We start from the raw sequence: 11,633 nt of genomic DNA on the forward strand, positions 1-11,633 counted from the left end.
ACCAGAGTGTACACACACACACACACACACACACTAAATAAATAAACAATAAATAAATAGTCTTTTTCAATTGCAGCAAGAGCTGTAGATTAAGTATGGTCGTGTATTAGTAAAGTTTAGTATGCTATGTTCTCATACTATTGGATAGTACAAAATTTTGACATACTACTTAGTATGGTAGTACATACTATTTGGTAGTGTTTATTATAATTTTTCAACATATTCCTTAGCACTGTAGTATATGGTGTTTTACCATACTACTTAGTACAGTGTAGTATGGTAGTACATACTACTTAATACAGTTTAGTATGGTAGTACACACTATTTGGTAGTGTTTATTATAATTTTACAGCATATTCTTTAGCACTGTAGTATATGGTATTTTAACATACTACTTAGTACAGTTTAGTATGGTAGTACATACTGTGTAGTACAGTTTAGTATGGTAGTACGTACTACTTAGTACAGTTTAGTAGGGTAGTACATACTATGTAGTACAGTTTAGTATGGTAGTACATTCTACTTAGTGCAGTTAAATATGTTAGTACATACTATTTGGTAGTGTTTATTATAATTTTTCAACATATTATTTAGCACTGTAGTATATAGTATTTTAACATAGTATTTAATACAGTTTATTATGGTAATACATACTGTGAAGAACAGCTTAATATGGTAGTACATATTATTTGGTAGTGTTTATTATAATTTTTCAACATATTTTTTTTAATGATTTTTACCATATGGTATTTTAACAGACTACTTAATGCAGTTTAGTAGGGTAAGACATACTAATCAGTACTGTTTTTATGCTTTTTTAATATGTTCTTTAGTACTGTACAGTATGGTATTTAAATATTTAGTATAGTTTAATATGATATTTAGTACGCTTTAGTTTGTTTTTTAAATACTTTACAATACAGTTTACTGCAGTATTTATATATATATATATATATATATATATATATATATATATATATATATATATATATATATATATCTAGTAGGGTATTTAGTTCATTTTATATACTATACAATACAGTTTAGTTCAGCGTTTTAACTATTACTCAGCATTAAAATAAACCGGGTGACTTTTGCGTTACATTGTCCTGGTATTATTATTTCTGACTTCACTCAGGACGTGACGTCACGCTTGATAGTGGCGTGACTTTCCAGGTTTGATCTCCTCATTTCCCTATTTTTCACCTGGTTCGTTAGCTTTTACTCATTTATGTGTATTTCTGCACGGATCTCTCTCTGTGTGTGTGTGTGTTGCTGAATGTCCCTGTCTGAGTCAGGACTAACCTCCAGTACCTCAAGTTTAATTGCATGTTGCAGGTGTGTAACTGTGGTTGGTTGTGTGTGTGTGTGTGTGTGTGTGTGTGTGTGTGTGTGTGTGTGTGTGTGTGTGTGTGTCTGTCTGTCTGTCTGTCTGTCTGTCGCTGAATGTCCCTGTCTGAGTCAGGACTAAGCTCCAATACAAGTTTAATTGCACGTTGCAGGTGTGTAACTGTGGTATTGTGTGTATGTGTGTTTAAAGGATGATTCAGACCCTGAAAAGTGTCAGACATTTGGCCATGGCAACGATGAAACAAAGAGGTGAGAGAAATCATGTCAAATCATAAAAACTATACATTCTTCCTCTTTCTTTAAGGTTGACCTTACATGAAATACACTCCAGGAAATAAGCACCCAGATTGAATATGTGTTGCAGTATGAAGTGTAACTGCAGTGTTTTGCATTGACAGTGACTGAGTTCAGGATGTCAGTGCCCTGGGGGGAGATGAGAGGCCAAGCCTGGGGTCCTAATCACGGGCGTCCTGTGCTCTGCCTGCACGGCTGGTCCGACAACAGCGGCTCCTTTAAGACTCTCATCCCGTTGCTACCTGCTGGTACAGTGACTTCATACGTTACCATCAAATAATCACATTTCCATTTAATGGTTATGACACAGAATAGGCCATTCATCAGATAACTGCATGATGCATACATTCCCCTCTGAAACTATTGGAACGGCAAGGCCAGTTCTTTTGTTTTTGCTACACATCGAAGACATTTGGGTTTGTGCCCAAAAGATGGATATGAGATGAGAGTTTGGGATTTCAGTTTTTATTTCCTAAACAACATAGAACAACAATCCTAAACTTTTTATATCAGACCACCAAAATTTTAGGTGAGCAAAAGTATAAGAATAGATCAGGCTTGAAGAAAATTAAAGTAAACAACACTTAATATTTGGTTGCATATCAATTGCTTGCAATAACTGCATCAACCCTGCGACTCACTGATGTCACCAAAATGTTGGTTTCAGTTTATTATTCATGTTTATTTAATTTGGTGGGGGGTGAAATGCTGCTCAGTTAAGTCTGGTGATTGACTTGGTCAGTCTAAAACCTTCCACTTTTCGCCCCCTGACGAAGTCCTTTGTTGAGTTGGCAGTGTGTTTTGGATCGTTGTCTTGCTGTATGATGAAGTTCCTCCTGGTTAATTTGGATGCATTTCTCCGTAAATTGGCAGACAAAATGTTCATGTAAACTTCTGAATTCATTCTGCTGGTGCCGTCACGAGTTACCTCATCTATACAGATTAGTGAGCCTGCTCCAGAAGCAGCCATGCAAGCCCAAGCCATAACACGACCTCCACCATGTTTCACAGATGAGCAGATCCTTACTTTCTCCACACTTTGGTAGAGTTTGATCTTGGTTCCAGAACTTTTGTGTTCATCTCTGTATTTCTTTGAAAATTTCAATCTGGCTTTCCCGATTCTTAATGCTGGTGAGTGGTTTGCATCTTGTGGTATGGCCTCTATATTTCTGCTCTCAAAGTCTTTTTCAGAAATGGATTGTCATACCTTCACCCCTGCCCTGTGGAGGTTGTTGGTGATGTCAATGACTCTAGTTTTTGGCTTTTTCTTCACAGCTCTCACAAAGCTTATGTCATCAGTTGTTTTCCTTGGCCGACCCATTCGGTGTCTGTTGCTCAGTACACCGGTGGTTTCTTTCTTTTACAGGATCAATTCCTGAAATTCCAAAATGTTGTATTGGTTATGCCCAATGTTTGTGCAGTGCCTCTGATTGATTTTTCCCTCTTTTCTCAGCTTCAAAATGGCTTGCGTTTCTCCCATAGACAGCTCTCTGATCTTCATGTTGGCCTATCCTTTTTAACAATAAATGCAGTCTTCACAGGTGAAACTGACGTGCAGCGCTATTTATTATTTAAATGATCAATCTAACCGGTCACACCTGAATAACAAGAAACACCTGTCAGTCACGTGTTTGCTCACCTATAAATTGGGTGGTGCGATACAAAATGTGCCATGTTGTATGTCACTGAACACATCTACTACCAGGAAATAAAAGCTGACATGCTAAACTCATCTTTATTCATATTCATCTTTGAAATCAAACCCAAATGTGTTCAGTCTACAGCAAAAACAAGCGAATTGGCCTTGCTGTTCCAATAGTTTCAGAGGGGACTGTATATATGTAGTTCCTTCTCTATTTATCTGTCTGGCTTTGTCTCTTTCTGTCTGTCGGTGTGTCTGTCATTTTCAATCTATCAACCTGTCTATCTGCCTGTATGTATATATGTTTCTGTCTGTCTGTCTATACGTTTGTCTTTTTTTCCTGTTTCTGTCCATCTGTTGGCCTGTCTGTTGTTCTGTCTGTCTCTATCTGTGTAGCTTGTTGTGTTCTCTTTATCTGTCTTTACCTGTCTGTCTGTCTGTCTGTCTACTTCTCTGTTGGTCAGTTTCTGTCTGTCTATCTATCTGTTGGCCTATCATTCTAGTGTCTGTGCCTGTCTGGCTGTCTAAATTTCTCTGTCTCTCTCTCTCTCTCTCTCTCTCTCTCTCTCTCTCTCTCTCTCTCTCTCTCCCTCTCTAGATTGGAGGTGTGTGGCTGTAGATTTGCCTGGCCATGGTTTCTCCTCTCACAGACCTGCAGGAGTTTTCTACACATTTCCTGCATATATCGCAGACATACGGCGCGTCATTGAAGGTTTGAGTTTATTCTGTTTGCTTCATTAATGAATAGATCTGAGATTTTTCCATAACGTGTATGCAGACTTTTGTTTTGTTTTTCTCCTATTGTTAGTTCAGGATACGACATGGGCTGTACATACTACTGAAGATATAGGAGTTTTATTGTTTAGATTAAAAGCATTTATAGTTGTCTGCTTGTCTGAACTGATGGTTTGTGTATGTTGTGTTTCTGTGTGCAGCTCTACAGTGGAAACGCTTCTCCATCATTGGCCACAGTATGGGTGAGCTGGAGTTTATGCTCCTTCTTACATCACTCTCTCACTCGTAATGCACTATTACTGTAATATATTACCCTCATTTCTATTTGCTGCTATTTTCTGCATAGATGTCACTAGGAATATAGTTCGATCAAATGATTGACCACTATTTTGTAGATTCCTCCATTAGGGCCAGTTTGACAAAAATATCTCATCATATATAATACTTTTAGGATGCACAATATTTATCATGATAAATAGATTTGCTAACAAACTGCCAACAAAACAGTAGTCTTGCATATAAAAAAAAAAGTGAAACACTGAGTTAGTTTATACGTATTATACGTTATAAATGAAATTTAGTATCACATTATTAATACTATTACTCTTTTTTTTTTTAGTAATTTCAAGCTTTATATTTTCTTAATTCTTTCTAGAAATAAATGCTTAAAACTGTATAAAATTATCTCCCAATAGAACAAGACTGAATGTAGTAAAAGAATGTCAAGAAATTGGTTTAATAATCTTATATTTGGTTTCTTGTAATCTTATAATAGGAAATATTAGATCAGTCTGACTCTATTCAAGATATTATAACTTGGTAAGATGTCATTTTTTGCAGGGTATACTTAATCATACAAATTGCAACATTAAATCAGCTTTCATATCTAGTGACATATTGCGATAAAATTATCAGTGTTACATTATCAGTATATCGTAACATTAACATACGCTATATTACCCTCCTATATAAAGTCCAGCTTTTTATGTTTAGTCACAAATTGCTCATTTAAAAGATTTGTTGTGTCTTTAGTCTTCAGAGCAGATCGAGTCCTTTATAGATTTCTGCAGTGCAAATATTTTTTGCACAGTTGTATTACATTAAATTTAGGTAATGGTTAGAAAGGGTCAGGAAGGTGAATGTCTGAGGTGAATATCCGCCTACCCGTTGCAGAGAGCCACTACATTTTCTTCTTCAAGGTAGAGTTTAAACATGCTGTCATCAGTTTATAAATGATCTTTAACTCACTATCCTGTTTGATGGACAGGCAAACCTCTGTTTCTCAGTGTTTCAGTTAGATGTCACAATGCTCTGCTGGTACAACTGGCACTGATGTGAAATTCTGATGTTCGAGAGACTTGTTTGAATAGAGTTTATTACGTGAAGCTCCCCTTTTGCACAATTTATCCTGCACTCTGCAGTGACTCACTGAAATATTCTGCCTGATCGTTGTTCTCTGTGAGAAGTGCGTATTTAGGTGAGAGGTTGTTGTCATTATGATCATGACCCCACACATTATTACTGTGAGTTTAATGAGAAATAGATGTATCTCTGTGTGTGGCTGAGTTTTGCTTTGTGTGACCTTTTACACTAGTTCAATCGCTATATTTTTGATCTGCCTACTGATCTCACAGAACTTTCTTTGTTCAATCTACAGGTGGAAATATAGGTGGAATGGTAAGGCTTTAATATTACTACTACTACTAATAATAATAATCATGATAATAAACATTTTATTTATTTATTTAGTTATTTATTTGTTTAATAACCTTTCATACGTTTAAAATGCAGCTACAACACACCACACCCCCCCCCCCCCCCCCCAAAAAAAAAAAAAAGTACACACACAATTAATAAAAGGAAGGAGAAAGGTCAACTAAAAACAAAAGCGAATGAAGAGTTATTTAAAATAATATAAATATGATTACATTCTTATCTAGAATTTAAAAAAAAAAGTTTTAAGATGTGCAGATGATATGTACTGTGTATGGCATGTATACGGTTAATTAACAGATTTTTTTTCTTCCTCCAGTTCTGTGCGTTGTATCCAGACATGGTGGATGCATTAGTGCTCATGGACTCCTACGGATATCTTCCAGTAGATGTGGTACAAACACAAAACACCAAATGGAACAATCAATTCGTACAGGATTTTGCAGAGTTATTATTTTGTTGTGATTGTTGTGGCCGATGTGCAAGGAAATTTGTGGTGTTTTTAAAAAAAACAAAAAAAAACAGTTTTTTGTGTGGAAAAATACTTGTATTGGTGAAATTTGTAGTTGCATGAAATTGTTTTGCACAGTCTTTGACAGTGATGTTTGTTGGTAAATTAGATCTTTTTAGCTGTACTCATGTTTAACGCACGTGAATTGAAGAGTGCTTTGACTGAATGTGCGTTGTGATGAAAATCTGCGGTAATTTTGAAAAATTGCAAACTCCTCTGAATATTGCGGCATTTGCTGCAATTAATACTTTCTCCGATCGCAAAATTGCGAAATCTTGGAGGAACTGAACAATTAAAGGCTTTTTAATTACATTAAGCAGTACGTATAAATATCATGTCCTCTGCTTGGTTTAATTCAATAGTGAAAGCCAGAATCTTGTTTTATTTAGTTGGTTAATTAATTATTGGTAATTTATTCTGCCCAATTTTTCCCCACAGAAAAGAATGAGCAGGATCACGAAAAGAGGGATTGAGGAAATGATAGAATATGAGAAAAAGTTGCCTGAGAGAAAAGAAAGGATCTACACCTATGAGAAGGCCAAAGAGAGGTAAAGTATCCCAGAGAGGCATCTCTTCTTCTAGGTAAAAAAAATATGTTCATCTCATGGCTCTGCTTCTTTTTCTAGGCTGAAGACAGCGAATGAGTTTCTCTCAGACGAGTCAGTAGAGATTCTTCTAGAGCGAGGAGTCCAGAAGGCGGATGGAGGTTAGATCTTGGTGATGATTTGACTCCCAGGGAACAACTATTAATAATTGGTAGGAAGATGATGCAAAAAAAGGGTTTGTAGGTAAGCATAGTTTGCAGAGCCTTGCAGGAACCTTGTGTGAAGATCCAGAGGTGTGATTGAAAAAATGGAAGACAATGAAAGACAAATTTTAATGTATGCTGTCACAAATTATTGCTAAAATTCTTCCTTCTCATATCCAATACTTTGTTGCATCTGGATATTCTCTGTGTTACAGTCAAACATGGGACATTACTTCCTATACATTTATCATGCACATTATATAGTGCCCTTTGGTGTGTTAAATCACAGAAATAAAATCTATCATTAGTCATGACAATATTGTCAATATTTGGATGGATGGAGCTAAATAGTGACGTATTTCATTTCATCTACTCCATATCTCCATGTTTTTCTCTCTTGAAGGGGTGGTGTTCACCAGAGACATCAGACTCAACCTGGTGAGTCACTATTTTAATTTTTATTTTTAGTAACATTCTTCTGACCTGGATGTTTAAAAACGTCAGGCTCGCTGTAGCAATATGAAGCAAGGGTTGTAACATTAATCGGGGATAAGACACACAGATTTGTCATTTTGATGCAAATGTATTCAAAATATATAAAAAAATCTATGTAGAATGCCAAAATAATAAACACATCTATATTGCTAATTGAGATTTTGCACTGTAATAAAATACCATTCGTATTCAGTATTTGGTCTATTTCAGACGAACATTTTTCGGAACTCGTTGGAGCAGTGTCTAGAGTTCCAGTCACAGATAAACGCTAAAGTGCTAATACTGCGGTGAGTCGCAACCCCTAATTACTGCACTAAAACACTACTTTACTTGACTGCACTGTATTTTAACTCCAGCTTGCATAACAACAACAACTTCAAATAGTTGTCATTTAAAGTATTTTTAGAAATACCTTTAAGCAGCTTGGGTGGCAGTAACTCGGGCATTAGTGGTGGCATAAATGGGAGAGAATTCTCACTGCAAACCCAAAATTCCAGAGGATGGTATCTTATAACCCTTAACCCATCAGATGCTGTACAACACAGAACAACACCACGTCTCCACCACCTGGGCTTGTGGTTCTGCAGCGAGGGGTACTTGATAAATGTGGCTTTCAATGATTCAAAACAAACAATTCATACAATTTATTTGGAAAAAGATAGGTTTTTATATATATATATATATATATATATATATATATATATATATATATATATATATATATAAAGCTTAGGGTGTCCCATGAGTCTCCATACATAGGGGAGTATGTTTGCCAGCACAACAGCGGTTCTGCCTTCATCAGTGGGCAGTGTGTGTGTGTATGTGTGTGTATGTGTGTGTATGTGTGTGTATGTGTGTGTGTGTGTGTGTGTGTGTGTGTGTGTGTGTGTGTGTGTGTGTATATATATATATATATATATATATATATGTGTGTGTGTGTGTGTGTATTAAATATACATTAAATATATAATATGATTAAATATATATTATTTGTAATATGTTATAAATATAATATATATTTATATATATTTTTTCCACACAGTGCCCTCTACTAATATTGGCACCCTTGGTAAATATGAGCAAAGAAGGCTGTGAAAAATTGTCTTTGTTGTTCAACCTTTTGATCTTTTTGTTGAAAAAATTCACAAAAATAATCTGCTCTCATGGACATCAAACAATTGCAACCACAAAACCAGTTTATCCAAAAGAAAAAAAATCTTTGTTAAATATAGGTGTCCAACAATTATTGGCACCCCTATGAATTCATATATTCCAAATATATTTTTCTCATATTTCCATTGATAGTTTATAATTTTTTTGTACACCTGGGTGACTGGGAACCGGAAATTGTTCAACCATGACTTCCTGTTTCACAGGGTTATAAATATGAGGTATCACACAGGCCAAATTCCCTTAGTCATTTATAGCAATGGGTAAGACCAAAGAATATAGCTGTGATGTGCAGCAAAAGGTTGTTGAGCTTCACAAAATGGGAAGTGGCTATAAGAAAATAGCACCACCATTGAAAATGCACATTTCCACCATCAGGCCAATAATTAATTAGTTCCAGTCAATTGGAAATGTTATTAATCAACCTGGAAGTGAATGTGTGTCTGTGTCTCTATGTGCCGTTGGCCAAGACTGTGAAAATTGCCTTTATTGTCCGATACATTGGTGCATCTCCACATTTATAGGGAGAAAAAAACAAAGTGAAGCAGACAGTGATAAAGAAAGCAGATAAATATACTTTGTTATTTGTTAATTGTTAGTCTGAAAACATTAGAATTGTTCATGTAATGGAGAGGTGTGTGCAAAATTCCACTCAACTAGGTAAGAATCAGATCATCCAGACTTATTTTTTGATGTTACTGTGGCTGGAGTTAAACATGGGATTACAAGATATTGCATACTTCAACCATCATTAAGGCAAAGAATTTATCATCATTAAGCCATAAGGAGTTTCTGCACCACACTGCACTCTCAGTTAATCAGCGATTTCGCTAGTCATATTCTTTTTTCAATTACTCGTAAAATTTGTGGTCATACAACCCCTAATATCCAGCTTGAATCCCTAAACCACTAGCAGAAAAACATTGTGTTGACTGCACTAACATGAGCATTATCACCTAGTTCTTGATCATTAAACTGTGATGCGTTCAGCATATTTTTAATTCCTGGGTTGAATTCAGGGCGAGCGAGGGTTTGCAGAAGACCTTACCCCAACCTGAGGAGATAGCAGTTCCCTTACTAAAGGGCTGGTCAGAACGACAAGTGAGTGCCTACATCATTTCACTCATGCACTCCACTCATACATATAGACACACTCCCTCAGCATCATTTCCCCCTTTCTCTCACTTTCTTCTTCAGAGCACCATTGTGACAGTGGAAGGAGATCATCATGTGCATTTGAACAACCCTGAGCTTGTAGCACCTATCATCACTGACTTCCTGCTGTCCCAGACGTCTCAACACAATGCCAATGCATCTGACTTTAATCAGGCTCCTAAATTATAAATCCCGCCTTCCATGCATGTACTTGTATGGACTTTTTTTATTTTCAGAGCTGCACATACTACCCATAGCTGGGTTTTAGTACAAGTAACTGAGAGATGAGAGTGTTAGTCAAGGTGGAACAGGGAGGTGGTTATAAGCTAATGTATAAGGGTATATTCAGTAATTTTTGGTCTTTACTGAAGCTACGGTTTTGAAAGTCAAGCTTATAAGTCAAGCTATATAGTTCTGAAAACTGAACTGAAATATGCTTACCTTCTGTACATACATCAACAACAAGTAAAGTTCCAGCATTTGCAAACCTGATTACCTCCAAAAGTGAAAAAACAGAAAACTGCATTGAAAGATTTTGTTGAAGATTCCTTTGAACGTGGTGCAGAAGCATCACAGACACTTTGACAGCTGATTTTGATATCTGATTACAAACTGAAAGGATTAGGTTTATGGCCATTTCTCTAAAGCACATAGCTAACCCTAACCCCTCTCTCTGTGTGTTAGTCCCAATAACGAAAGTGTGTCTTTGGTGCTAACACTTATAGAAAAGAAACAAATCACAAATCAAACCATTTGCACAATAATGAATCACATATCTCACTGAGTCATTGGTTATATTTACATATCAGATTGCTGATCATATATTGTCTTTCTTCATGAACAAAACTAGCTTTATGGTCATTTTTATTAATTTATAACTTGTTTTATTCATAGTCTTTGTTATAATCTGACTATGAAATATTTTTGATGTGTTAAATAAAAAAGAAACCCTGCTATGTGTGGTTTTGTGTGTGTTTCACCACGCCATAATCCGAGTGTATCTGTTTTACCATGTCTGAGCTGCCCTTTTATGTCAAACCATCTATGAACATGAACATGCAGTTTCTACAGCACTAGTGTAAACTAACTGACTGCTAAACATTTCTGTGTTAAAATATTGTATGTCACTCACCTGAAAAAAGGTGTTGAGCTGCTGCCTAGAACTGTAATTTAAGGTCAGAGCTACAGCATGGATTTGAGATGTGAATGATTCACATGACACAGGGACTGTGTCTCTAGTAAAATGCATTAAATTAAGCATCCACGACTGCAAACCAACTGGAACATTTTGGGGAAAATGGTTTGGAAAATTTAACATTCATTTACATCAACAATTTTAGTCTCAACTCAGACACCAGTGACATCAGTATCTGATCTCTTTTGTACACTTTTCTGGCCACAAGCTTCAGGATCCAAAAGGTGCAATTCAGAGGGGAAAAATAAACATTTTGAAACCCATGACAAAATATAGTCACAATACAGTTACTGGACTGAAAAAAGTTCTTCGAATCCCAACTTTAAAAGATATTAAGGAGTTTTTTTTAGTAAATCAATAGGTGGCAAAGGATAATATCGTGTGTTTGATGACAGACTGCAAGAAGTTCAAATTGCATTGTTCTGTTAACGTAGATGGTTCTCTGCCATGGTTTTTTTTTTTTAACTAAATGCACCAGACTCTCTAGCTAAAATAACTTCATCAATATAAGTCATAGCCATTACACAGATTGTCTCTACAATCTTCTTTTGGTTTTCCAACACAATCTTGGTAATCATAATGTTAGTTGTTTGTGTGTGAGTAGTAGTTTAATTTGGAGTCTTGA

The 11,633-nt window shown here is 35.9% G+C and overlaps 1 protein-coding gene across 4 annotated transcripts; it reads left to right on the forward strand.

The window, feature by feature from the left end:
- Positions 1-1,091: 1,091 nt before the first annotated feature.
- On the forward strand, positions 1,092-10,769 carry serhl (serine hydrolase like). Of its 4 annotated transcripts, none has more exons than XM_017457952.1 (13): positions 1,092-1,176; positions 1,541-1,599; positions 1,749-1,892; positions 3,885-3,998; positions 4,222-4,263; positions 5,679-5,698; positions 6,054-6,128; positions 6,684-6,793; positions 6,872-6,951; positions 7,397-7,431; positions 7,699-7,775; positions 9,678-9,759; positions 9,856-10,769. In XM_017457952.1, the coding sequence occupies exons 2-13, from the start codon at positions 1,542-1,544 to the stop codon at positions 10,000-10,002; spliced, it is 984 nt and encodes a 327-aa protein (XP_017313441.1). In that variant the 5' UTR covers positions 1,092-1,176; position 1,541; the 3' UTR covers positions 10,003-10,769. The 4 variants fall into 4 exon arrangements, with proteins under 4 accessions (XP_017313441.1, XP_017313442.1, XP_053532096.1 ...); XM_017457953.1 differs by having other exon boundaries at positions 1,129-1,209; XM_053676121.1 differs by having other exon boundaries at positions 1,159-1,338.
- The last annotated feature ends 864 nt before the right edge of the window (positions 10,770-11,633 follow it).

The sequence above is a fragment of the Ictalurus punctatus genome, chromosome 26 (genome assembly GCF_001660625.3).
Source record: "Ictalurus punctatus breed USDA103 chromosome 26, Coco_2.0, whole genome shotgun sequence".
Taxonomy (NCBI): domain Eukaryota; kingdom Metazoa; phylum Chordata; class Actinopteri; order Siluriformes; family Ictaluridae; genus Ictalurus; species Ictalurus punctatus.